Genomic DNA, 24,925 nt, shown 5'->3' with positions numbered 1-24,925 from the left:
CCGCCTGGAGCCCCCTGCACCCCACTAACCCGTCCTGCCTTCTGCCCACAGGCCTGCTTTCCCCATGTCCAGGCTGCCCCGTGAACGGTCCCCTTGGGAGGCGCACAGGATTGGGGACCTGGGGCTGCAGGCACCCCCTCCGGAAGCTTCCCGTAACCAGGGCTGGGCTTCCCCAGCTGACTCGGAGGGGAATGCGTGGCCTCGAGGCGTTTAGAGATTAGGAAGCTTTCTTTAATTTTCGTGATCAGTGTTTGCAAGGCCTTTGGAGCTGAAAGTCCCTCAGTCCCCACTGTGTGACTTCACTAATGGAATAATAATCTGCAGAGTGGGTTATAAACGCAGGGCAACCCCTCGGGGTCTGCTGGGAAGCGGAGAGCTGCTTCCTGGCGAGGGATGAGACAGCGTCATCCGGGCAGAGGCTTGTCTGTCCTCACGTCCCCCGGGACCCAGGCCTGTCTGGGCCGTGTCCCTGATGAGGAGCTTCCACGGGAGGGGCCCCTGCACCTGCCTTCCCCCCCCCCCCCGGCCCCCTGACCCAGGACACACAGCTGCTCAGGGACCAGCCTGCTCCCTTCTCGCCTGGGTCACCCCTCCGCTCCAGCCCCACCACCTGCATCCTCCGGCCTTTACCCTGCTGCCTGGGCGGCTCCCCCACCCCCGGGGCCTGCTCCCCTCCCCCTGCCCCAGCTCGCAGAGACGTCTTGGGGCCCCCAACCCAAGCCAGTGCCCTGGCTACGCCCCCACGAGGCTCAGCCCTCCGCACGCGCCCCCACGAGGCTCAGCCCTCCGCACGCGCGAGTGCACACCTGCTGTTCCTCGTTTGTTCTCGCTCCTGCTCAGCGGAGGCACTTGTGGTCTCGTCACCGCTGGATCCCCGAGCCCAGCACGGCTCCCTACCTGTGCTGCTGTCCTCAAGGACCATGGCTGCTGGAGGGAGGGAGGAGGGGAGGGAGGGAGGAGGGACCAGAGAGCACTCCTGGCCTGGGGCTCAGGCCGCTCTCTTTGGGGGGCTCTGGTCCCTGTCAGGAAGGCGGGTCCCCAGGGGAGTAAAGGGAAGTGCTTCTGGGCTCGGGGTCGGTGACCACTCAGGAGAGGCCCTGCTGTCCAGGCCTCTGGAGGGCTGGCAGCCGGCCTGGCAAGGAGACTGGGCCCCTCTCCTGGCGACCTCGCTGCGCAGCCTCTGCCAGGCCAGGAGAGCCACCCCAGGCCAGGGGCTCAGACGTGCTGCCAGCCTGGTGCTCCTGTCCCCTGTGCCCGGACACGGAGCGGCTCACTGCGCCCTGCGTCCCTCCCTACCTCCTGCTTTGCCTGCGCCGAGCGGCTGCTGGGCCGCCATCCCAGGGGCACAGGGCACTCTGTGCCCTGCTCCCCATCCCCGCGTCTCCTCCTCCCAACCAAACGGGACTCGCAGAGGCCTGGGTTCTAACGCTCCCGCTCATTACCACCCAGGAGACCCAGGGCCGGCCACATGCCTTCTCAAGCCTTGGTTCTCTGGGGACGAAATGGGGTCCACAGGGGTGTGCAGCCTCAGTCCCCAACAAGATCAGACCACCAGGGCACATGGGGAGGGCCTGGCACCGGGGAGGGGCTGGAAAATGTTGGTCAAACCTGACGAACCTTTCTAGTCCACGGTGCCTGCAGAGGATGGGCAGACAGACAGACCACGCTGCCTTCCTTCCAGCCCAGAGCGTGGCCGGAGCCCGCCGTTCCCAGCCGAGTCCTACAGACGGCGCCGGGAAGCCGCCATCCTTCCCGCCACGTGGCCACATGCCTCCTCCAGAAGCGAGAGGCAGGGGAGGACGAGACATTTGAGAAGCTGGCAAGTTGCAAGGTAGCGAGCGGATTTCTGAGAACCCCAGGTGCAGCTTAACCTACAAATGAAAAATTATGGTGATGAGAGAGAAGGCATATTTGATGAGGCTGCCTCAGGGGAGTCGGAACTTGGCTGACAAGCAAGGAAAAGGCAGGCTGGGTGGGAGGCGGGATGGGGAGCCCGGGGGGAGGATGTGGGTGGGAGTGACATCGAAGGTGCCCTCGCAAGGGCCACGGCAGGACAGCGCTGCCAGGCCGTGGCCACGAGGGCAGTGGGCCCGCCTGGGGTCGGCCTGGCAGGCTCAGTCCGGCCTCACGATCATGTGATCAGAGGCACCGAGCACCTGCTGGAGGCTCCCGGTGCTGTTTCCTCCGGTCCCCAGCCCCGCACGGCTGCACCAGCCAGCTGGGATGTTGGGGTCACTGTGGCCACTGTGGCTCTTCCCCTAAGGGGCATCCCCCCCCTGGGGTCTGGACCAGGCTCAGGCCGTTTTGACCACTGGAATGGGGTGGGAGTTGTGACACGGCCCAAGTTGACCTGAGAAGCCCCTGGAAGGCTGCCCCGAGGGCCCTGTCCAGTTAGATCAAGCCTCCCGAGGGCAGGGGCCCAGGAGAAGAGCCGGCCAACACCAGGGCCTCGAGAGGGAGGGTGGCCGCCGCAGCTGGGTGGGCCCCGCCACGGCAGAGGGAACCCCCCAGCCAGCCCACAGCTCCCAGCAGTGACTGCCGGCCTCCCACTCGGACGCAGCCCCGCCGATCCCAAGCCGCCGTCCTGCACCCAGCCCTTCTCTGCTGGGAACCCCAGCCTTGCCCCGGCCTCCTGGATCCACATCCCCTCTCATCCCCTGTAAACTCCTGTCCTGCCAGGGTGACCAGGCTAGTGTCCCTGTCTTCTAAGGGAGGACAGCTGAGAGTCCAGGTCTCAAAGCTCCTGCATGGCAGAGCCCCGACTCACACCCTGGCCGCTTTGCCTGCTTCTGAAGCTTCCTCTGAAAGCACCTCCCCGCTGCTGGGCCTGAGGATCATGGGGCCGCCCCTCCAGAAGCCTCCGTCCTCTGCTGTTACCGCCGGGGCCGCTTCTGCCTCCCAGCCGTCCTCCCAGGCCCAGCCTGGTTTCTCCTACACCCCCGGACACTGGGTCCCCCACCTCCCCTTCCATCCTCCATCTGCCATCTCTGCTGCTGTCTCCTGATGGCACAAGCACCAACATGTCCCCGCAACCTCTCTGCGCAGCACACAGCGGGGCATGCAGGCGATGTGCAAATACGCCCTGCCCGGAGGGGCTCAGGCCTGGTGGCACGCGTGAGGTCCTGGAGGCACGGACACCGACGCCCGACGCGGGCCCGGACTCAGCTGGAGAAAACAAGCGTCGGCTCCGTGGCTTGGGTGCTTTGGGCTCTGACCCAGACAAGACTCTGAGCCTCAGTTTCTCCATCTGTGACAGGAGGACCGTGAGACATCGCGGGGCTGGAGGAGGCGATGGGCACGTGGGTGTTGACCAGCACCCGGCGGGGTGGCGGAGTGATACGGGCGCGGCAGCCCACCCACCGGGGAGCAGCCAGAGGGAAGACGGGTGTCGCCCGCCTGGGGGTGGTGGCTGCCTTTGAGACCCTTCCGGGGTGGGGGTGTGGGAGCAGTCAGCCAAACTCACTTGGGACTGGTCATGGGCAGGATTGCAGGCGGGCAGCGCAGAGGCAGGGGAAGAACACGGTCCCTGCTCCTCGGTGCAGGGCCCACCCCGAGCGGAGCTGCCCCGGAGCCCCCAAGGCTGGCACGCCCTCTCCAGGCAGGAGGGGGCCTCCGGTGCTCAGAGAAGGGGGGGCCGCCATAATGAAGACCTCACGCACTGCCAACGACACTTAGCAAATCCGGGCACAAATAAATAACCCAGGTCCAATTGAATCAACCTTCAACTGATCAGCACAGCTAAACAAATTATACCGAGGCCCCAACGAGATTAAAAGGCCGGGGCGGGCGCAGGCTGGGATCATTTGGCGGGAGGGTTCATGGGGTTTAATGAGTTTAAGGCAAATCCCCCGGTGTTCATTTCTGTTTTCAGGCCACTCTGCTCCTGGAGTGCAGGCTTTCGGGGGCCATGGCCCTGGGGGCTGCCAAGGGAGACCAGACACAGGGGGAGAGAAGCGGGCAGAGGACAGGATGGGGAGTGGGCACGGGCGCATCCTTGTGCAGGAGGAAGGTGCAGGGGCTGGGCCAGACCACCTGCTGGAGATGGAGCCAAGGAGCCTGGCAAGAGTTGGCAGCAGCCCCCCACCCCCAGCATCTCCGCCCACAGGCTGGCATCCAGACCCGAGGCCCTGGGAAGACCCGCTCTGCCAACCTCCTCAGAGTGAGCTCCCCCAGCCAAGAGGGGGAGAGTAGGAGAAGCTGTCCCCCCCACCCCCCGGCCACCGCTGCCATGGGCCGGAGGCCATGCCAGGCCAGTGTGACAACCGTGGTAACAGCCAGAGATGCCAGAGGCCAGCCTCAAGCGCTGCGAGGCCAGCTGTCTTCCCATGACCGCGACACCGCCACCTCATGGCACGCGTAGGAGGGAAAGGCTGTGGCCTTTGCTCCCCCAGCTGACAGGTGCGCCAGTGCTGGCTGGAGGCAGGAGCTGGGGAGCGGAGCCTCAAAGGGGCGCAGAGCTCGCCTGCAGAGCCGTGGCCTGACATCAGGTAGGCTGCTGGCGGCGGCCGACTGACCATGCGGGCGGGTCCAGCACAGCCATCATCACCTTGATGAATTAAAAAGCGCCCCCGCCTGTGCCCCCACCCTCACAGGTCTGATCTCTGCCATGCTGGAGAGTCGCCAACAGCCAGCCGCATGCCAAGAGCCAGGAGGGGCTCCGACAGGGCCCTGCTCCCTGCCAGCATCTAGCGGGAGGATGGACGCGGGGTGCAGCAGAGCAAAGCCTCCTCCAGTGCAGCGCCCTGGGGTCCTGGCACCACAGCCTCGCCCCAGGTGCCCAGCAGTGCCCGGGACGTGGTGTGGGGCCACCATGCCCTTCATGAGGGGCCGATACAAAGCACCGGGAAACAAAGGAGACGACGGAGTGTTCATTCCCAAGGGAGCTGGCGAGTCGGGCAGAGGACAGCGGGAGGACGAGTGCCTCCCATAAGAAGGGCAGAGACGGGTGCACAGAGAAGCATGGTGCTCTGCCCACTACCCACCCGTGTGCACACACGCACACACGTGTACACGCAGGTGCACACACTCACACTCATATGCATGCACGCACAGCTCACCCTCGACACCCCTGCCAGCACACGCCGTGTGTTTCTGTTCCGACGACATTTTGGAAAAGGCCGTAACGGGGCAGAGAACAGACCAGGGGTCCCAGGGCCAGAGGTCAGGAGGGAACGGCGGCCAGGGCACTGCGCTCACCGCCACCTCTCACACGCGTTTGTCAGAACTCACAACTGCACACCAAGTGCATCTACTGTACGTGAGCCATGCCTGGATGTTTTCAAGTTATAAAAATAGAAACCCAGCCTGGCCAGGAGCTCTGCCGTCTCCTCAGCTCAGCTCCCCACACACAGCTGCTGAGGCCTTTGCGCTCCATTGCACCCCAACCCCCGGTCCTGGCCAAGGGCCTGGGCTGCACCCCACAAAGGGTGGGGAGAACGCCCAGGCGGTGCCCAACACCTCAGCGGCCCCTTCAGCAAGTCTGGGAGAGGGCAGTCCTCCCACAGGGGCCTGGCGCTCTGACCAGGGCCAAGGAGATTGGAATCTGGGTTCTGATCTTGTTTCCCTTTTCTCTGTGGCTAACAGGAAGCTCAAAGCTAAACCTGAGGCCCAAGCATAGGGACTGTGGGGGACACAGAAGCCAGCATGCACCCACTGTTTCATCACGGCCTCGACAGCCTGGTCCAGCTTACACTTCCTTGAATGCTCACGCTGCGGTGTGAGGTACCGTCCTGCTCCCTGTGAGAGCCCCACAGACTCCGGCTAGGTGAGCCCTGGACCTCCCGCTACCCCTGCTCTGTAGCGCAGGGTCTAACCCTCAGGACAAGCTCAACTTGTAGCTCAGGGTTTGCCCTCAAGACAAGCTCAGCAGGTACCTGTAACCTAAATTCAGAGGTGACAGCTTTGAAGAACAGACCTTTGTCATTGGGTGACTCTTTGGATGTGGGAGAGGAGAGACACAGATAAGAAAGCGGGGGTGGAGAGGGAGAGAGACAGAGATGGAGGTGCGGGCAGGGGAGAGAGACGGAGGCAAGAACAGGCCCCCGGCCTCCTGGGCAGCAGGGACCAGCCCTGCCCAAGGGCAGGTGGGGGAGGAGGAGGAGGCCCTCTCCCCACCGCAGGGAGGCAGACCAGGCTCCTCGTTCCTCTGCCCAGTCCCTGCGCCACAAGCTCAGCGCGTTCTGTGGCCTCTGCTGCCCCCCAGAGGTGTTCGCGGGTAACTCGGGTCTCCTCACCAGCACCCCCTGGGGTGGGGCCGCCCTGCAGTTGGTCCCTGCCAGACGCGGCTCAGACCCAGGGCCTGGGTTCCCTTGGGGGCTCCGGGCCCATCTAATGGGCCACCCACTACGATGGCCTGAGTACATGTCCTCCTCTCCCCTCTTTCTCTCTTTTCCAAAATACGCTCAAAATTCACGTAATAGAGAAATGTGCGACCACAGAAACTGGAAGTCCCACCTATCGTCACCATCCCAAAAGGTCGCCTCTGTGACCCGGGGTCATGACCTGCCTTTCTACCAGGCAGCGGATCCTGTGTTTCGAGGCCCTCCTTGCTTATGGGTGTATCTTCTCGTTTTTCAAAGTTGTTTTCCTAGAGGCGTGTTTTCTTTCAACCTCCTTAAAAATCTTGCCTGTTGCATTTGCTGGGGTGGGGTTATTCCTGTTGCTACCTGACTCTGCCCTCACCTGCAGCTATTTGCTCATCGTGGGTCTTACCTCTGTAGTGAGGGGCGGACATCCAGACGGCCTTGAGATCAGCTCCGCGCAGACGATGTTTATTGAGTGAATAACCAAGCACACATCTCACCCCTGGGTGGATGGAAGAATGAAGGTATGGATAACGATGTAGAGACGGGTGGGTGGAAGGAAGGAGATGGAAAAATGGATGGATGGATGGATGGATGGACAGAAGGAAGGATGGACGCATGGAAGGGAGGACGGAAGGAAGGATGCAAGGAAGGAAGGACAGACAGATGGAAGGATGGACGGGAGGAAGGAAGGATGGACGGAAGAAAGGAAAGAAGGATGGAAGGAAGGAAGGATGCAAGGGAGGAAGGACGGAGGGAAGGATGGAAGGAAGGACAGGAGGAAGGAAGAAGGAAGGACGGACGGATGGAAGGAAAGACGGGAGGAAGGGCGGAAGGAAGGATGCGAGGAAGGAAGGACAGACAGACGGAAGGATGGACGGGAGGAAGGAAGGATGGACGGAAGGAAGGAAAGAAGGATGGAAGGAAGGATGCAAGGGAGGAAGGACGGAGGGAAGGATGGAAGGAAGGACAGAAAGAAGGGCGGAAGGAAGAACAGGAGGAAAGAAGGATGGATGGAAGGACAGAAGGAAGGATGGATGGATGGAAGGACAGACAGACGGAAGGATGGACGGGAAGAAGGAAGGAAGGAAGGAAGGATGCAAGGGAGGAAGGACAGAGGGAAGGATGGAAGGAAGGACGGATGGAAGGAAGGACAGAAGGAAGGGCGGAAGGAAGAACAGGAGGAAAGATGGATGGAAGGACAGAGTAAGAGATGGATGGACAGATGGAAGAAAGAATGGATGGACGGATGAGTGACTTGAGAGCTTTCAGGGACAATCCCAAGCCGTGGCACGCCGGCCCAGGCAGTGGCAAGCAGATCCGTGCGCACTGCGGGGCTGAGGCAAGGGCACCTGGGCAGGACACTGGCGGCATCTGCTGTAGACAGAGGCTCCTTCACACTCGACCCCTCTCCTCCTGGGATATTCAGGGTGTGAACAAATCACTGTTCTAAACAACACCACCACCACAGCATTTGAGGAAAGAAGAAAAGAAATAAGACTCAGGTTACCTGGGCCTAGATGTAAAAAACTGAATCCAAGATCTCCAAGCTCCACACACGTTCCATCCTCACCTGCCCAGCTCCCCAAGCATCACGTGGGACTTGGCTAAGCTGCAGCTTCCTGAGAAGGGCTTGGCAGCACCCAGGCACAAAGAGCCTCGGTACTTGGCCCCCACCAGGCCCACACTGCTCCCCCCAAGGTGGTCACCATACCTGCCATTCCTGGTTCCAGGTCTGCCTCCCCTTTGGGCTACAGGACAGGGCCCCTGGAACCCCCTCAGCACCTACGCAGGCACGTTTCACTGAGCACACTATTCTAAAAGGTCACCCACGTTGCAGCAGGTGTCAAGATCTCCTTCCTCGCTAAGGCTGAAGGATGTCCCACGGCGTGGATGTCCCACACGGCACTTCCATTCATCCCTTAATGGGCATCGAGTTGCTCCCACGTTTGGCTTCAGTGAGTCACGCTGTTGTGACTGTGGCGCACACGCTCACATCTCTTTGCGCCTCTGCTTTCAATGCCCGCGGGTGGACGCAGAAACAGCAGCTGCACCGTTTTACATTCCCGGGAGCAGCGCACGGGGCTCCACGTCCTCCACATCCGTGCCCGCACTTGCTTCTGTACACGCGCACAGAGTGATACGAACTCACATCGGCCATCCTAACGGGGGCGATGGGCCTTCACCTAAAGTAAGCCCCTGCTCTGGGTCAGGGGTGGGGCTTTCTACCATTTCTGCCACTTTTATTGTCTGTTATTCGTTCTTCTCCTACACACCTTAGAGTTCTCCCAGGACGTACAGTTCCAAGTGTCGACAAAGGCTCCATCCAGTAACCACCGTCACAGCCAAGATACAGCAGACCCACCTCCCCCGGGGTCCCCCGGCTGTACTCCGGCCTGCTCCCCACCCCCACCCTGCAACCCCTGGTCCGTAACCTTGCCTCTCCCAGAGCATCATGGGAGCATCTCACAGAGCAGCCGCCCTGCGTGCTTGTCCTCCTGCAGCGGCTGTGCTGGTTCTGAGACGGGCCCGCGCCGGCACGTGCACAGGTCACCCCTTCCTTTTTATCACAGAGAAGTGTTCCACCACGCAGATGTACCCCAGGCTGCTCGCCCATTCACCTGCTGAGAACATCTGGGTTGAATTCGGTTTGGGGGCTCTATGAAGAACGCCGCTAGAAACCTTCCCGCACAGGTTCCAGTGTGAACAGACTTCTTGTTCATTCCAAACCCCTAGGGATGGGACGACTGAGTCGGACGGCAGGTGTGTGGTCACCTTTATAAGGAGCAGCTAAGCTGCTTTTCAAAGTGCCTGCACTGCTCAGCATTCCTGGCAGTAATACAGGGACGTTCCATTGCTCCCAGTTCCTGGCAGCCCTTGGCACGGTCTGGTCTCAGTGCGCTGTGAGTTTTGCCTGAGATACGGACAGGACTGAGCCGCGTCCCCCTGTGGTCATGAGGACGGCAGACACCTGGACTTGGAAGGGCCTTCAGAACTCTGAGTCAGCCCCCAGTACGGTCCTCCCGGGGGGACCACCTGGTCTCAACACCGCCCAAGCAGGGCGCCCGCCACCTCCCACAGAAGGCCTCGTGGTCAGAGAGCCCCCGTGCTGGGCCCAAACTGCCTTCTTAGAACCTCCCTGTGGTCCAAGCCCCCAGTCCGGTCCCCAGCCCCAGAACGGGCCTTCAGAAAGGGAGGGTCTGCCTTTGCCCTCCCAGCCCACGCCACTTCCTCCTGCACAGACAAAACCACCTCCAGCTGCCTCCCCCAGGCCTTCCCCTCTTTCTCTGTGGCACCATCCCCAACCCAGGGCAGGAGCCCAGAGGACTGGATCAGAGGCACCTGGAGGCCCATTTCACAGATGGGGAAACAGAGGCCCAGAGAGGGGAAGGGAATTGCCGAGGTCATCAGCAAGTTCGTGCCAGGGCCCAGGCAGGCTTGCGTTTCTTTCCACTTCATCCTGACCTGTGCGCACCTTACGCGCCAACCTGACTGTGGTCCAGTAGGACCAACACATATCGAGGCCCCGTGACGTGCAGCTCGCTGGCTTTCTGTCCTCTTCCTGTAAGAGAAAAGAGCAAGAACGATAACCAGCCTCCATGCAGAGCCGCAGGGGCCACGAGACGGCTTCTTATCAGGGGAAATAACTTCTTAAAATATTGAAAGAAAGGCTTCAGAAATTGTACATGGATTAAGGTTTCATTTATTAAAGAACTAAACAAATAGTGCAAGATGTGAGTACAAGGCAGTTTTCATTATTTCTAACGAGGGCAGAAAGCCTCATTCCAAGAACAAAAAGATTGTAATATTTGAGCATGACTAAGTTCTGCAGAAAACAGTGACAAGCTAAACTCTCAATTCTGTGCCCTGCTGGGATCAGGTCCACAGACAGGGTGGGTGTGTGTGTGTGTGTGTGTTTCCTGTTTGATGCTAAATACAAATGCTCCCGCTGACACACAACTCCAAAGCTCAGGGCGTCCCTGGGCCACAAGGCCCTCGCCTGCCCCGAGAGGGCACACTTGCAGCCTCCCCGGAAAAATGATGTTTTCACCTTTGACCCTGCGCTGGGAAACCATCTGAAACCGCTCCCTGGGAAGAGGATTTATTTCCTTTGCGAATGAACTGCTCCCTGGACCCTTATAAACTGGTATTCATTAATTGCCCTCAGGAAAAATTGGAATTTCACGTAGGCCCAGGGTTTTGTTTTTGTAATAAAATATATGTGATTTTCATTGGTGCCTTTAATCTTTCTATCCTGTCTCCTCCCTCAACGTGGATAACCCTCGTATGTAAAAAATGAAGCGTTCCCGCTCCTTCTCTAGGTAACTGGGTACGGTGAAGGTCATTTGCACGTCATGGAGCCCCCCCCGCCCCGGTCAGAACCGTCTCTATTTCCATGCTGCTACTTATTCAAGGGCCTTTGCGACCGTGGAGCGCAGAAGCCGTGCCACACACGCGACGGTGGCGCGCCACCCCGCAAGAGGAGGTCCCACCCCGCAGGCGGCAAAGAAGGGCTGGGGTCCAGGCCGGGGTAAAACCACGGAGCGCAGAGCACGGAGACCCTCAGCCCCAGCGCAGGCTGGCCGGGGCGAGACGTGCAGGCGGCCCTCCGGCTGGTGGTGCTCGCTGGGCTTGGCCTCTTGCTGGCTCTGCCGCTCTCGCGCCTGCTTATAAATGTACGTCCTGCGACAGCAAGACCTCGCCTCCGTGTCGTCACTTTCCTCCGGAGATGGGAGTGTGGCGTTAGGGCCTCAGGACCCTCGCGTCTGTCACGGCTGCTCGGACCCCAGGCCTGCCAGGGGCAGCAGGGGACCAGGGCGGAGGGGTTTCCTCCCGGCCGTCCTGCTCCTTGCAAAGGCCTGGCTGGCGCGCGGGAGGTTTGGGGCCACGGATCCCACGAGGGCGGGGGCCGGGCGCGGGGTCTCGCCAGTGGAGTCGCAGGACTCTGAAGCGGAGGAAGCTTAATGGGACGCGCTGCAGGTGTCAAGCCCTCAAGGAGGCCCTTCTGCCAAGGCCCTGTCATTTCATCCCCCCAGTTACTGAGCAAGAACTGGTTTCTCCAAAAGGAGCGAAGCACTGCGGGGGTGCAGATCGGAGGGAAGGGTGGACACGAGGCCAGAGCGTGAGCCGCGCACAGGCAACGGGCAGGACAGGCGACGCCAGGGGAAGAGAGAGGAGGTGAGCGGGCTCCGGGGGCCAGGAGAGCGGGCGCTCGGGGCATCCCGTAGTCTCCGCTTAGGACCTCTGCTTTGATGGACATTGAGACGTATTTTTTTTAAACTCCCGGATGCAGGGGAGGCTACTTTCACATTGACTGATTTTTCAAGCAGTGATGGGGCCAAAGACAGGCACGTGACCCGGGTGGGTCCAAGGAGACTCAATCCTGGGATTTTGCTGGGAAGCCTGGGAAAGGAAAGCTACCAAGCGAGACGCAGAGTCTGGCGATTTTATCACAGCCTGGAGGAAGGAGAACAGGACCACTGAGCTAAGAGGAGGAGAAAGAAGTCGGGTGCCTCACCCAGCTCTTGGAACCTGTCTGTGCTCCTCTTTGGGCAGAAATGGTGTCACACAGGCGGCTGCCACCAACACCTGAAATAAACCCGAGTGGATACGGCCTCCCTCACTCCTTCCCAAACGTCTGTGACCTGAACGTAATAAAACACCTGCCTCACAGATGGGCTCACCACCTACCCGCCACCCAGCTGCTCTCAGAAGACCAGCCCAGAGAAAAGGCCTGCTTGTCACGCACACAACGAAACGTTGCCACCTGTTCCCACATCTCGCAAAACCGAGAGGGACACTGTGCCTATCAGACGCAGGCAGGCCCTGAGACCCGGAGACCAACGTCGTGCCCAAGCCGCTCCAAGTCTTGGGTGCCCGCAGGCATGAGGTGGCCGAAGAAAACAGACTGTCCTCGCACGGAGCCCATGTGCCTGCTCGGGCTCCACTCCAATTACAAACCTCACCAAAGATGTGAGATCTTGGAAAGGCCACACGTGTCACACTGGGAGATGTTCGGATCTAGCCCAGGACCTTTGGCCAGCGGGCAGGAGGGCCTGGCAGGGCCGGCCGGGCAGGCATCCGAGGACAGGATGCTGACGAGGCTCCCGACAGGACGGTACGTCAGCCCGCGGGGATCCGAGTATCAGAGGGCTAAGAGAGGCTGGGGGAGACGGACGGTGCCCTTGGAGATGTCGGCACGACGGCTCCGCCCAGTGAGGGAGCCGAGAGAACCCATCCTGTGAAGACTGCTGCCAAGGCCGGCCCACAGGGGGCTGGAAAAATCATGCCCCTGCCACATCGACACCTGATTAATTCTCTGCTGGTTCTCCAAGTCGACTTAGAATGGCACAGTCATCACCCGAATCGCCTGCGAGACAAATTCAAGACCCCCCCCTTTTTCTTTTCCACCATAAGTTCTCAAACGCTTCTGCCCCACGACTGACGTGCTTACGACGGGTGCCTGTTTTAAGTGAATTCACTCCCACGATCTTCTTTCCAGCTAAATCCCCGTCTCGCACTGGAGAGCCGTCGGTGGCCAGCAGCAAGCGCTTCCCCCGAGAGTCTAGGCGCGGGGGTTCTGCCCACACAGCCACTTAGGCCACCGGGAAGGACCTGCCCGCCCTGCCGTCACCCTGGCCCAGGACGACCCCGCCTGGTTTCCTCCCAACTCCGTCTTTATCAAAGGTCTACACCAAAACCAGCCACAGGGCCCTCCAGCCATCACCCACTTGGTCCTCCGGGATCCCTTTTATAAAAAGTGCTACGTCTATTTCAGAGGGGGGTTGTCTCGGGGGGGGGGCATATTTCTTGCATCTATTTGCCTACAGAGAGAGAACACGTGAATTGGCGAATAAAAGTAAAGGAACCTTTTAAAGGTTTCACACCGGCAATACATTGGCAGGTGGCTTTTGGGGGGTGTGTGGGTGGACGTGTGTTTAAATTTAGAACCAACAAAACTTAGACTCTCCTGAGAGACTGACATGTTTCCTTCCTGAGGCCTGGAACCATGAAACTCATCATCTTTCCCTCTGTGAACTGGCTGCCAGTGTCAAAAACAAGCTTCCTCTTGGTTTTATGTCTATTTCGATAATGCTTTGTATCGATGCCTTTTCCTGTTGGGCCCCAGAAATCACTGTGGGAGGAGCATGCTTCATTGGACTTAAGGTGTATGGCACGAGGAGTCATTAAATCATGAGGAAAGGCAGCGAGGACCTGGGGGAAGCCCAAGTTCCCTAAGGGGTTAAGTGATGTGGACAGACAGGCGGGGGTTGGGGGGGGACGTGCCTTGACAGGCCTGGCAGGAAGCCAGGCAGACAGGCCTCTGAGGGTGCGGGTGGCCCGGTGTTAATCCCTCAGGAAGAGGCTCACGGCTCAAATCATGGCAGTATCAGCACAAGACACCCCCCCCGCCCCCAAACAGCCAACGGACGCTGCCACCACAACTTCCAGCTTGGAGAAGGGGGGGTGGGCAGAAGGCCTGGCAGGAACCAGAAATCACCCTGCGACAGGGCAGCACGGTCCCGCCTCTCCCCGTGCCCGAGCATGTGAGTCACAAGACCGGCAATCAAGGGTAAAGGTCCGAAGTCCAGACCCAGTCTCATCAGCTCCGTGACCCTGGGCAGGTCCTTCAGCCCGAACGCCCTGTCTCTGCAATGAGGATGATAAGGTCTCGATACTGGGGTTGTTTAGATTAAGAGTTACGACGTCTGACGCGCTCAGAACAACGCCTGCACACACGAAGGGCCAGATAAACGGGAGCTGTTCTGAGTACTCCCCGGGGGGGACCAGGATGCCCCAGATGGGCTCTCGAGGGCAGAGGCCCTGGCACCACCTAGAAGCCCTGGCACCTGGCACCCTGGCACGCCCTGGCACCACCTAGAGGGGTTCGAAGGCCTCTGTCACCGCCAGGCAGAGGATGCTGCCGAAGACGCTCCCCTACACCAGACCCGCCTCCAGCTGCTCTCAACCCGCCTCCAGCGAGGCCTCCACTTGGGGCTTTTGTGATACCCTGATCGGTAACCCGTCCTCACCCCCCAGGTGGTCTGATACCTGGCCGGCCTTGAGCAAGAATCCCACCAGGTTTCCTTGGCTAGAAGCCCCAAACCCCCAGCCCCCCACCCAGAGGTTTCCGCGTAGTAGTTTCCCACCCCCTGACCCCACGCCGTTCCTCGGCTGTAAATTCCCACCGGCTCCTGTGGTTTTGAACACGCGCGACCGATCAGTGAAGAAAGGATGTTGCAGCCATCAAGCTGTCACATTACAGCCACCACGACGGTGCACCCAGAGGACGAAGGCCGTGAACGCTGAAATCACTTGGGGTTGATGGGAATGAGCCCAGACTTTGCATCACCCGCCCCCCCCCCCCCCACTCACGGAGAAGCACTAAATTCCTTTTTTCTTTTTTTTTTTTTTTTTCTCTTTTTGCCATTTCTTGGGCCACTCCCGCGGCATATGGAGGTTCCCAGGCTAGGGGTCTAATCGGAGCTGTAGCCACCGGCCTACGCCAGAGCCACAGCCCCACGGGATCCAAGCCACATCTGCAACCTACACCACAGCTCAGGGCAACGCCGGATCCTTAACCCACGGAGCGAGGCCAGGGACCGAACCCGCAACCTCACGGTTCCCAGTCGGGCTCGTTAACCACTGCGCCAGGACGGGAACTCCAAGCACTAAACGCCTGGAGAGGTCTGGTTCCTTAACGGACAGCGACCTCCCCACGCGCCAGCTACCTGGTCTTTGCGCGGAACCGCCCGGAGGTGCCGGCTCCTGCCTCACCTCTACGGAGCGGGCTCCCAGTTAGATGCTGGGCCCCAGGCTCGGGTCCTCAGCTTGGTGTGCCACACGAAACGTAAGGCTCAGCTTTCGGGGTGCGCCTTTCTTTTCCGCCCACCCGTGTGCGGGGTGAGCCCGGCTCCACACCGGGGTCTCCTGCGCGCTCTGTGAAGCGCCCTGGGCGGAACCCGCTTTCAGCGCCTTAACTGCGGTCCAGCCCTGGTTTTCTCTCGGCTCCCTGTGCTTGCAGCAGCGCCCTGGAACCCACGGCCAAGGGGCCAGGGACCCCACTGCGGCTCCCCGGTGACAGAGGAGCAGGGCCGCCGTCAGGAGCGCCCGAGGTCGCCCCTGGGGAGAAGCCGGAGGCCGCTCTACTGCGGGGCCGAGGGGCCGAGGGGCCGAAGGGCGAGACCGCCCTTGGGAAGAAGCTGGAGGCTGCGCTCCCGAGCTTGGGGCCGCAGCCCCTCGCGCGACTCGGTGCCCAGCCCGTCGCTGCTGGCGGGCGGGCAGCCCAGCGCCTCAGAGCCCAGCGGCCCCGGCGCGACCGGAAGCCCTGCGGGCTGCACTTCCGGCGGGGGCCGCAGAGCCCGCGGGCGCGTCTGGCGCTCGGGAGCGGGGCGGGGCCTTAGGGGGCGGGGCCGCGCCGCCACCGGCGTCATTTCCGGGCGCGGCCTGGTGAGCGCGGGCGGCATGGCGGGCGGCAGGGAGGGTAGGGGGCCGCGGAGGCTGGAGCGGGAAGGCGAGGGCGGGCGCCCCCACGGTTGGCGCCCCAGCCACGGTCGCCATCTGCCTCCTGGCTCGGTGACGTGCTGCTTCTCCTGTGGGGCCGGTGGTTTTCCCAAGTGCAGAAAACGGAACCTCAATGGGCGCACTGGAGGGACGGCAGGAGCGTGGCCACCTGCTCTGGCCTGGCTTTTGCACCTGCACCTGCGGCGCTTTCAGCCCTTCACCCCCCCGGCAGTGGCACCACCGAGGGCCCCAGGACTCAGAGCCTCGGGATGGGGTGGGGTCACAGTGATGCTTAACAGCAGGGGCCCCAAGCGCGTGGAAGAGGAAAGAAAAGCATATTTTGACATCCTGCCTCCTTTGCCTGGCTAGTTTATGTATACAAGTGTGTCTACTCAATGAATCTAGAAAGTTTTGGGCAAATGAGGCCTGTAAGGGTTAACAGATACAGGCTTTTGAATGAGCCCACTTGTATTTCTGTTTTAATGCCAAATGGTACTTACTCTGGAGCCCCAAGGCCATCTGATGCTGATTTACTCTCTTTATTCTTAACAAGCTGAAGGGGCCATTGAACAGACCCAACCATGGAAGGCAAACCATTGGTGATGTCGAAACAGACGACTGCGGTAGTGTGTGGCGTCCCTACCCAGGTGGTATGCACAGCCTTCAGCAGTCACATCCTGGTGGTGGTGACCCAGTTCGGGAAAATGGGTACCCTGGTCTCCCTGGAATCCAGCAGCATGACCAGTGACATCAGCAAGCCTGTGCTCACCACCAAAGTTCTTCTCGGGCAGGACGAGGTAAAGGGATGGGGGCGGGAGCCCGGTGGCTACAATTTGTTAATACACACGGGGAGCATCTCTGGGCAGACGCCCCCACGCCCACCGCCACCAGCCCTCGACAGCATTTTCCGGGGCCTCTCTGCGTCTGAGGGCATCCACCTGCCCTTGGTGGCTGCTGCTTCCAGCCCATCAGCATTTTATCCTGCAGACAGGCGGAGGTATTGATTTTGCGATGTAGGCCTCCCCTCAGTTTGACCCTGTCATGATACATTATGGTAATGACTGGTTGTGCATGCTTCGTTCTGGAAAGACCATCTGTGAGCCTTGACAGGTTGCCTCTGCAGACTTTCAGGGGTCCTTCCAGAGCAGAAATCGCCGGAAGAGACAGGAACCAGAAGCACGAAAGGGACAAGTTTAATGATGCTCCTTAGCAGTGCGTTTATGACTGGAGTGCCCTGAGTCTCTTTGAACCTGAGTTACTGTCACACTGAACTTACCAGGTGGTGACTGAATGGTTGGAAGCCAGGCCGGGTTTCTCGGGGGGACTAGGAAGGCATTAAGAAGAAAAGAGGTTGGACCTAGAAATTATCACGCCAAGTGAAGTCAGGCAGATGGTGAGATGCCAACCTCAAATGCTGTCACTTACATGTGGGATCTAAAAAAAAGGACACAATGGGGCGTTCCCGTTGTGACGCAGCGGAAACAAATCTGACTAGGAACCATGAGGTTGCGGGTTCGATCCCTGGCCTCGCTCAGTGGGTTGAGGATCCGGCGTTGCCGTGAGCTGTGGTGTAGGTCGCAGACGCGGCTCGGATCTGGCATTGCTGTGGCTGTGGTGCAGGCTGGTGGCTACAGCTCCAATTAGACCCCTAGCCTGGGAACCTCCATGTGCCACAGGTGCGGCCCTACAGAGACAAAAAAAAAAAAAAGGACACAGTGAACTTCTTTGCAGAACAGATACTGACTCACAGACTGAAAAGCTTATGGTTTCCAAATGAGACAGGTCGGGGGCGGGCAGGGGCTTGGGATGGAAATGCTCAAAATCGGGCTGTGAGGCTCATCGCACAACTGTAAATGTAATAAAACCCATTGAGGAATTTAAAATAAAACTAATTTAGAAGAAGACAAGCGATTTCTTGCAGTTAAAATGCCTTCTCTCTCTGCCCTCACCAGCCTCTCATCCATGTCTTTGCAAAGAACCTGGTGGCCTTTGTGTCTCAGGAAGCTGGAAACAGAGCAGTCCTCCTCGCCTTGGCCGTGAAGGACAAGAGCATGGAGGGAGTGACGGCCCTGAAGGAGGTGATCCGGACGTGCCAGGTGTGGTGACCCTGGGGCAGCCACTCCTGCTGCCCGTCAGGACCAAGCGGAAACTCAGACACCGTCTCGAGGCTCTGGAGACCCTTCAGCCAGAAGGAGGAGCGTTCTCAGGCTTTAGCCCTCGAAACCGGAAGAACCGTGCACATCTGAGGCCGACTGGTTTGGAGGCTGACACCCCCGGCGGAGGGAGGCGAGCCGAAGGTGTCCTAGGAGAGCTGTGAGCGGTTCTCTCCGGCTCCCGAGAGTGGCACGTAGTTGAGAGTTGACGGAATGAGTCATGGCCCCCGATGTGCAGGTCATTTGTTGGGGGAGATGTTTGTCTTATTAAAAATAAATGCACATTCCAGAGTACCTCACCGTCTTTCGCGACGGTGCTGAGACATTTCCGTCGCGCGGCGTAAATCCGCTGCGGTGGTCTCGGCCTGAAGCCCACAGCCTCATCCTGCTCCTCTGCCTGTGGCCTCTCTGAGCGTCCCGGTCCCCGGACTGCTGGTTGGTACCCTGGCCTCCGGAGCCACATCCTTGAAAGCTGGGGCCAGACACATATACCCCAGGAGGAGGGGGTCAGGCAGGGAGGAGGGCAGGGGGGGCAGGCTAGGCGGCGCCTCACTTCCAGAGAGGCCGGGACATGGGAGAAGCTGGGACCGGGACATGGGAAGCTGCCCGGCTGGGAGGCCCAAGGGCTGGGAGGGCCTGTGTGTGCTGAGGCCTCAGACGGGACGCTGAGCCCAGCGAGGGGGCTGAAGGGCTTCAGGGCTCGCGGGGTCTGCCCCTTGGAGATGTTCCTGGGGCTTGACCTCAGGGTGACGTGTCCACGTGGAAGGCAGCCTGTGGCCACCCACGCCTGTGACAAAGGGCAGCCGGGGACCCATCTGGGCTCCTTCATCCCTCCACATTCAGCGACCAGGGTCGTTTCTGTTTGACCCTTTGTCTCGTGAGAACGGGGGGTGGGGGGGACAGGAGAGTTGAGGTAGGAGCCAAGGTCGGTCTGGAAGCAGAGACCCACAGGGATCCTGAAACTGGGAGTTTAGCATTTGACTTCTTAAGAAAACTGGAGGTGGAGCTGTGTGTTCATGAGCCTAGAAAGGGATCTTTTTATTGGGTTTCTCCTAGAACCAACAGCCCCTGAAATCCTGAGTCTGGTTTGAGAAACCCCTGCCAAGTACTGGAAGGACCAAACCGCTGGTCCCAGGGGAGAGGAACTGGCAGAGGAAAGCGGTCTTCAGGGCGCTCCTTCCCTCAGCAGCCTGCCCAGGGCTCCTGGGGCTCTGCCCACTCGGAGGCCTCACCGCTGTCCAGCCCAGAGACAAGACACAGTTGGACAAACCCGCAGGTGCACAGCAGCCTTGGGGTGACGGACAGCCTCGGCATCAGCACAGCCGGGGAGTCCCACGTGGGCCTCTGCCCAATGTCCCGGAGGGGGTGCCAATGCTTGCATGAGAAGGCACCTTGCAGGGAGCCTGAGGGACCGGGACCCGACCCCACACCAGGGAAATGGGCATATCCATCCTGGGAGACAGTGGCTTCTGGGTGGCCAGGTCTGGCTCGGGGACTTCGGACAGCTTCGTCCCCTCCTCTCTGCTTCCCCGGGCAGACTCACTGCCATCTGACGGCTCCGCAGCCTTCACCTCCCCGTCTGCTTGGCTCACCACCGTTTCCCTCTGGGAAGATCCTGCCTGGCTTCTGCCTCCTGAAGGGCCTGGACAGATGCTAGTCTTCAGGCCAGAAAGGAGCCAACCCGCTGGCAGGAAGGGAAAGGGCTGTCCACGTGCGAGGACCCCAGAGGTGATGTGTGCCACGGCAGGTGAGGGGCCGCGGGCACGGCCACAGTGAAGGGAGGGGCCGGCTCCTGGGAAACGCCCCCTGGGCCCAGGGCAGGGCAGGGCAGCATCCCTGAACGGGTTAAAGCTCTATCAGAAGCTTCCGCTCGGTACCAAGCTGTGGCTAAGCACGCTTGTCATCCAGAAGTTAGATGCTTCTGTCCCTGGAAACAGGCCAGCAGGGACCCTGAGCCACAGGTAGGCTCCGCTCCAGTTTGCAGCTTTGGTTTTCAGATTTGGCCCCTAAACGCACAGCACGACTGGCTCACATTGCCCACCCGTGAGCAGACTCTGGGCTGCCCTTCGTGCAGTCCTGGTGACGCAGCCAGCCCTCACAATGACCCAGTGAGGCCGCTGCTCTTGTCATCTACGTGTCAGACGAGGAAACGGGCACAGCTGCCACTGCGCGGCAGAGCTGGGATTTGAACAGGGCAGAGGGCCCAGGGTCCATGCTGGTCACCTGTCACCCAGCCCCTCAGTGACACTCATTCTCGGCCCCTTTTCTAAGTAGCCAGCCGTCTTCCTTGTCAGCACTGAAGGCAGGTCCTCTGTGCGTCTGTCTGGCTCCAACCCAGCCTCCGTGCCAGGCCTCCAGCGAGCCAGGCCCGGGCAGCGACCGGACCATCTGAGTCCTTGCGGCTGCCCTTAAGAGGCAGGTAGGCGCTGGAGGAAACTGAGGCTCAGAAGAACAGGGCGGGTCACTCTTCACCCCTAGGCGATCGGCGATGGCCCCCGGATGTGACACACCTGGGCCCCTGTTAACTGCACTGTCGCCCGGCTGCCAGCGTGGCAGGTGGCGTGGTAACTGACGTATAATTGAAACCAGGGTCCCCAGCGCCTTCCTGAGTCCATCTTCTTTCCAGCTGCCCGAAGCTGTCTGCTGGCTTTTAGGAAACACAGCCTGAGACCAGAGGCTGCCAACATTTCAGCCAGGGCCTCGGCACTCTGCTCCGCCTCCTAAATCAGCACAGGCGATTCTGTGAGAAGGCGCCTGGCCTTTGCTGCCCGCAGTGCTCAGCACGCAGCTCTTGCAGCACAGGAGACGCGTGCTCCAGGGAGGCCGTCTGTAAAGCTGTGCTCCCCGCGGGCAGGGCTCTGGGCTTGGTGGAGGTTGCTGCTCCTTGGTCGGAAAGGCTGTGCATGGCACTTACCCAGCCATCAAACTGTAATTAGACGTCTGGCGCTCGACAGCCAAACGTAAATAATGAGCGTGGGGCTGCTGTGCCCGCCCCGCCGCCCGGACTGGTGGCTGAGGGTCCCTTCTTCAAGGCCACGCCCTTGGAGCCACACGGTCTTCTGCTGAGCCGCAGGCAGGGAACCCCAAGGGGCCCTCCCTCTCACTCTGTTTCCTGAGTGGACGTGAGCCTGCGGCTCCGGCTCAGAGTCCAGGGCGAGTGGGTACCTCTGGAGGTCAGAGGCCGGGAGGACGCGCCCCTGGTGATTAGTCGGAGCAGCAGCTCATCTGGGGTTGACAGAGCCTGGACCCACCTGACAATGAGCCTGTGGGACAGGGCAGTAGCCTCCAGGGACCGGCTGCATGCACTGGCCTCGGCTACTCGGTTTCGTGCGTTGGAGTGAACGTGGACATCAGAAGAGGGGTGACGAGGCTGATGGCCGGATCGCTGAGAGCCAGTTCACAGCAGGCGGGGCCACGTGGCCAGTGGCTGCAGAGGCACCGTGTCATCTGGGGAGTCAGAGGACGGATGCTGCCAGGACATAGGGACTTAGATTCCAGAAGGGTTATGAGGCAATGGGAGGCCCCTGGGAGGCAGGGCAGTTTTCAGAAATGAGCCCAGGTCTGGGGACATTTTGAGGGGGACAGGCTCTCCTGTGGGTCCCCAGGAAGGTGCAGGGCAGAGGCAGGAGTGGTGGCTGCCTTGCACCTGTGACACCTGTGGCAGACAGTCTTCTGCAGGCTGAGTGTCTCTCCAGTAAGATGCTCAGGAGCCAGGGATTGCTCACCGGCCGGATGGCCAGGACCAGGCTGCCCACCTCCCGAGCCTGGGCCTCGAGAAGGCGTGCAGGGCCCCGTTCCTGTGCACAGGAGGTAGGACGGGGCTGTACTGGGAGAGATGTTGCTGGAAGGAGGGGGAGGGAGAGAAACAGGAGCGAGGTCTCCAAGCAAAAGAAACCCAGGAACACCAGCTCCAAGGTGGTGCTCCAAGGGGCATGAGCCCCCTTCACAGACAGGAAGACTGAGGCTCGGGACCGTACAGGTGGAAGAGGTGGGGACGGGAGTCACAGCACCCCCACCTGCTGGCCAGGGACCGCAGCCCGCAGCCATCCCTGGCCCACGCAGAGGGCTGCCGTTCTCGGCCCAGGAAAGCCTTCAGCGCGCGGCCGCCCGTCAGTGGCTCGACCGTCGAGGGGAAGGGACCAAGGAAAAGAGGTGCAGCCACGTGAACAGAGGGTGGATGGGCGGCCAACACTGCGCCACCCCGTTAAGCCCTCACTGTGGGCACCAGCTGCCGGCCACGCAGATGTGCTGGGGAGATGCCACCACCCAGAGCCACGTGGCCAGCTGTGCGGACGGGATCCACGCCGGGACTCAGTGGCCGGTGGGAGGGTGGGAGGGAGGACATCTGGGCAGGGCCTGGGGAGGGTGTGGGCCGCTCCCCGGGCAGGTAGGGCAGGCCTGGCGGGGCGGGCGGCAGGGAGGAGTTTGCTGGGTCGGGGGGCAAGGCCAGCGGTTCCCCAGGAGCCGCAGTATCTGGGACTTGCCCTCGCCGCTGTGAGGCCTGGAGGCCCGGCTCCGCGGCCGGACACCCCCGGCCATCCCACTCGGGCCCAGAGGCCTGCGCAGAGCTGCCCAAGGGACCTGGCCAGACACCGAGGGAGCCACCAGGGAGGTGAGCTGTATGTGTGCCCGTGTGTGCCCCCACAAGGGAGCTGTGGTGTCCCGGCCCGGGCCGTGTGCTCCTGGAGAAAAACGCCCACAGCTTGAAATTCTGAGCCTCACAGCTGCTCCATCCCCTGCCCCTTCTCCTCCCCAGAGGCTCTGCCCCTGCCAGGCCCCGAGATGCCACCTGCTGAGCAAAAAGGGTCACTGGCCAGGCCAGGCCTGTGTCCACATCCCTGCGCCAGCACCCAGGGAAGGATGCCCCCCAGGTATTTGCCCAGGGTTGGCAGCTGGCTCTGGGGCGACGGGCAGGTAGGGACAGGCCCCTGGGAGTCACAGGTTCCCACTGGGAACTGAAGCAATAGGCCCCAGGGAGGGACTCTGCCAGGCGTGGGCCAGACAGGGATGGGAGAAAGGGATCAAAGGCCCTGAGGCCCCACATGGGTCCCACCGAGCCCCGGAGCAGAGGAAGCCCCCCCACGCTGGCCGGACGGCGCACTGAGCTCGCCCAGCGGCAGCAGCCTGTGGCGGCCTTTGAGAGGAGCGGCCAGGGCAGGGGCACGGCTGACCTGCTACACATGGCCGTTCGGTCACCAGGGGCAAGTGAGGCTCAGAGAGGCCCATGGCTGGCCCAAGGTCACAGACAGTGAGAGGCCAGGCCAGGGTCCCAGCTCCTCCTGGTCTGGGGCTCAGCGTCCCGACCAGGGCAGGAACTGGCACCTCAGCCACCAGGAGGCAGGTTTCCACATGAGGACTCCCCAGACTAGAGTGGGCAGGATCCAGCCCACGTCCCGCAGAGGTCTCGGGTCCCCGGGCGCCAGTCGGCCAGTCTGGGACTCAGCATCCAAAGCCCGCAGGGGAGTGGGGGGCCCCCTCCAGGCACCTCAGGCGCCCCGGGCCGTGGTGGGTGTTGGTTGAGTCAGTGGCCACTGCGTGAGCGTTAACAAAAGCCCATTTGCAAATCTGATGGGCAGCAGCGGGAGAGGGCCCAGGGCACAGCCAGAGCACCCTGGGGACATGGGTGACAGGACACCCCCGCCCTGGCCCCAGCCCTGTCTCTGCCAGCTGGGGCATGCAGCCCTCTGCTGCTGAAGGGGCCTGGGTGGGGGCGAAGGGCTGGGAGCCACCAGAGATGTCCCCATATGCCAGGTGGCACAGCGGCAGCCTAGAAGGAGGTTTGGTGCCTGCATCGAGGCCAAGGGCCACGGGCATGAGGTCACTGGAGCAAGGGCAGATGTTGGGCCCAGGGTGGCGAGGTCTGTGGCTGGCCCACGGCTTCTCAGGCCCCCGCAGCCTGGCGGAGCTGCCAGGAGCCCAGTCACCTGGTCACAGAGAAGAGCAGTCAGGAGCCTCGGCCGCTCGCATCCGGTCAGGCAGGTCTGTCCTGTGACAGGCTTGGTCAGCGTCCAGCCCCAGGCAGGGAAATCAGGCCCGGCTGGCCTGGCCACCTCTCCTGAGTGGGTGACACCAGCCACCAGGGGCGGGGCCTCGCTTGGCCAGAGAGCCCCACGGGTGGCGGAAGGGTCAGCCCCTCTCTGACCCTTCCCAGGACCTGGGCGCTGAACCCCTTGTCTCCTCAGGCCCGGTACCCTTTGTTGGTTGTGCCCAGGCTCGGCTCAGCCAGCTTCTTCCCTCTGACCCGGAGGAGCAACACCCTACCCGCTCTCGGGCCTCCTGCTCGCTCCCGGGCTGCGCCTGGTATGTGGCCCTGTTCCAGGGTCTGGGCCCTGTGGCCAGGGGCTGTCCCCCGAGCTCGGGGCAGAGCAAGAGGGGTTGTCCCAGGCCCTAGGGCTGCAGGAGCCTGCATGCCTTACCCCACGGAGGGGCTGGAGGCCCCAAGAGGTGAAGGGGCAGGCAGAGGGCCGAGTACTGCGGCTGCCCCTGGAGCAACCTGGTCAGGGAGCCAGAGAAGGTAGGGGAGCCCCTGGTTCACGACGTGTAGCCTGAGCAGCCAGGACTGCAGATCCAGGCGTTGTGGCCTCAGGGACAGACCCTCGCTCCCCGGGCCCCAGACCGGGACTGCGCTGGGCACCAGGTTCCCAACGCCCCTGTGGAACTTAAAGAGGTGATGGGAGAGAGGAGGGGACATCTGAGGTGGCAGGTCAAGAAGAAAGGGGGCACAGAGGGCTCCAGGCGGGGCTCCGTGCGGGGTGTCAGGCCCTGCGGCTCCGTCTGAGGCAGGACCATGACAGGTCCGGGGGCCTCCCCGGGGGACAGTGTGGGCAGAGGGGTGGGGGAGCAGGCAGTCCGCCCCAGGGCCCGAAAGCCCCCCAGGGATGCTGGGCACGTGGGAGCCCCTGACTCCCACCTCTAAAAGGGGTCCTGACCCCATGACCCAGGGCCGCGAGAAGGGTCTGGTGGCAC

At 61.5% G+C, this 24,925-nt stretch overlaps 1 protein-coding gene, 1 long non-coding RNA gene and 1 other non-coding gene across 5 annotated transcripts; 1 reads left to right on the top strand and 2 right to left on the bottom strand.

Moving 5' to 3' along the window:
• On the bottom strand, window positions 677-15,647 carry LOC106507351. 2 transcript variants are annotated; one of them, XR_001303271.2, is made up of 4 exons: window positions 15,081-15,647; window positions 6,712-9,864; window positions 1,618-1,871; window positions 677-927 (listed from the first exon to the last, which is right to left on the bottom strand). It is a non-coding gene; the product is annotated as an uncharacterized LOC106507351 (long non-coding RNA). The 2 variants fall into 2 exon arrangements; XR_002342192.1 differs by having other exon boundaries at window positions 677-1,871.
• Window positions 5,056-5,126, bottom strand: MIR9817 (microRNA 9817). The gene has a single exon (NR_128502.1). It is a non-coding gene; the product is annotated as a microRNA 9817 (primary transcript).
• Window positions 15,722-18,253, top strand: PSMG3 (proteasome assembly chaperone 3). 2 transcript variants are annotated; one of them, XM_003124248.4, is made up of 3 exons: window positions 15,722-15,752; window positions 16,360-16,603; window positions 17,759-18,253. In XM_003124248.4, exons 2-3 carry the CDS (start codon window positions 16,388-16,390, stop codon window positions 17,909-17,911), a joined length of 369 nt encoding a protein of 122 aa, XP_003124296.1. In that variant the 5' UTR covers window positions 15,722-15,752; window positions 16,360-16,387; the 3' UTR covers window positions 17,912-18,253. The 2 variants fall into 2 exon arrangements, with proteins under 2 accessions (XP_003124296.1, XP_005655124.1); XM_005655067.3 differs by having other exon boundaries at window positions 15,747-15,786.

This window comes from Sus scrofa, chromosome 3 (assembly GCF_000003025.6).
Source record: "Sus scrofa isolate TJ Tabasco breed Duroc chromosome 3, Sscrofa11.1, whole genome shotgun sequence".
Classification (NCBI taxonomy): domain Eukaryota; kingdom Metazoa; phylum Chordata; class Mammalia; order Artiodactyla; family Suidae; genus Sus; species Sus scrofa.
Note: the sequence above shows the minus strand (reverse complement) of the source record. Positions and strands in the feature narration are given on the sequence as shown.

Excerpts from the sequence above, each read along its gene's own strand:
- PSMG3 (XM_003124248.4), top strand. The coding sequence starts at position 16,388 with ATGGAAGGCAAACCATTGGTGATGTCGAAACAGACGACTGCGGTAGTG. Across the intron at positions 16,604-17,758 it reads TTCTTCTCGGGCAGGACGAG|CCTCTCATCCATGTCTTTGC; the intron begins GTAAAGGGATGG and ends TGCCCTCACCAG.